At 41.3% G+C, this 1,774-nt stretch overlaps 1 protein-coding gene across 1 annotated transcript in view; it reads right to left on the bottom strand.

The window, feature by feature from the left end:
- The window catches only part of Lrrc74b (leucine rich repeat containing 74B), a 23,741-nt gene that overhangs the window by 7,128 nt on the left and 14,839 nt on the right, over nt 1-1,774 (bottom strand). Inside the window, 2 exon segments of the mRNA XM_013517985.1 lie at nt 1,436-1,517; nt 1,519-1,619. Of these exon segments, the coding sequence (XP_013373439.1) occupies nt 1,436-1,517; nt 1,519-1,619 (183 nt within the window).

Below are 1,774 nucleotides of genomic sequence, written 5' to 3'. Positions count from 1 at the left end.
TCAGCCTGCTAGCACAGATCCTTCATCCCACTGGCGCAGACTTCTTAGATTCCACCACTGACCTCTGGGCCTTCCCAGCGCAGATCCATGAAACAGGCCTGCATGAAATATTGTTATGGATTGTGGGCCTCCAGATGGACTCATGGGAGGCACTGTTATGAGCTCTAGGTCTTCAGCTGGACTCATGCAGGACATTATCGCAGGATCCATGCTCTCAGCTAGATTCCTTGGTCTTAGTGTGTGGACAGATTTCCTGCACTCTCTTGTATATGATTCTTTGGGTGACTATTATAAATAATTGCATAAACTAAGTGTCCTGTATAATATTGTTCCCCTTGCAAATATCCCCTAAACCAACACTGTATTTCATCCCTTTTATTGTTGAGTAATATTCCACTGTTTGAACATAACACATCGTGTTTATCCATTGGTGAGCATCTACTTTTTTTGGCTATTATGAATAATGCTGCTATGAACATTTGTGTACACATTCTAAGGTGGATAAAAGGTTTCATTTGTCTTTACTGTATACCTAGGAGTGAAATTACTGGGGCATACAGTAACTGTGTGATTAACCTTTCGATAGGGCACTAGACAAACGACATGATATTTTTATCTTGATGTTCTTGCTTAACATTAATCATGTGGGGCTGGGGATATAGCTCAGTGGCACAGCACCTGCCGGGTAAGCACAAAATCCGAATTTGATGCCTGGTACCAAAAAAACAAAAACCACAAATTAATCACATGTATTTTCATGAATTATTCAATGTTCTTTGAGTATGTGGCTTTTAATACTGGCAGGATTCAGACCAGGCATGGTGGCACATGCTTGTTATCTCAGCACTCAGGAGGCTGAGGCAGGAGGATCACTGCAAGTTCAAGGTCAGGCTGTGCTACATAATGAGTTCGAAGCCAGCATGAACTATGTAGTGAGACCCTGTCTCCAAACAAAACCAAACAAAAATGCTGGCAGAATTCAAAACCTTAGTTTTTGAACATTTAAATTACTTTCAGTTTTCATTATTATAAACAGCATTTCAGGGCACATTTTCAGGCATCAATCTTTTTATGAATCTCTGATTATTTCTGTAGAGTAGATTAATCAAAGGATTGGATCAAAGAGCACAGGCAGTTTAAACGCTCAGTGCATAATGATAAATTGCCTTCTGAAGAAAGTCGTGACAATTTTCATTCTTGCAATTAAGAGTTTGGGAGTGCCAGGTGTACAGCTTCTTATATTGTGTTTGTGAAGATCACTGGACAATGAGCATCAGAAGGATGGAGACATCTTTGACCCTGCATCCAGGTTGTTGTGTAGGGTTTGTATTATGTAAATAAGCGGTAACAAGTAAAGATGTAGATTTCTGCGGGGGCAGAGAGGAAGACACATGTGCTGTGAGTTAAATGGCCCCACATGGAAATTGAAACTTACTAGAGGACACGAGGAAGCCACAGTCCAAAGTCCTTTAGGTGCAGATGCTGGTGGGCGCTGTCCGAAGACTGGCAACAACTCGTTTGTACTCCACTCTGTGAGCACCGTTCTTTATGTGCAGCCCTGGAAGAATTACCTTCACCGAGCTAGCAAGGTCGTCAAACTTTCTGTTTACTTCAGTGTCCTAAGAAGAAACCCATCACAAGGCACTGTATGAGTATTTTCTGAGAAGTTGATTATTTTCACGTACACGCACACTGTATCAAAGAAACCTCCTGTGCATGCTTTTAGGGGATGCTCTATTTCTTGATCTGGGGGTTCATTATATAGGATATATAT

This window comes from Chinchilla lanigera, unplaced genomic scaffold, assembly GCF_000276665.1.
Source record: "Chinchilla lanigera isolate Chin_1 unplaced genomic scaffold, ChiLan1.0 scaffold00041, whole genome shotgun sequence".
Lineage (NCBI taxonomy): Eukaryota > Metazoa > Chordata > Mammalia > Rodentia > Chinchillidae > Chinchilla > Chinchilla lanigera.
This window is presented reverse-complemented; position numbering and strand designations above follow the sequence as displayed.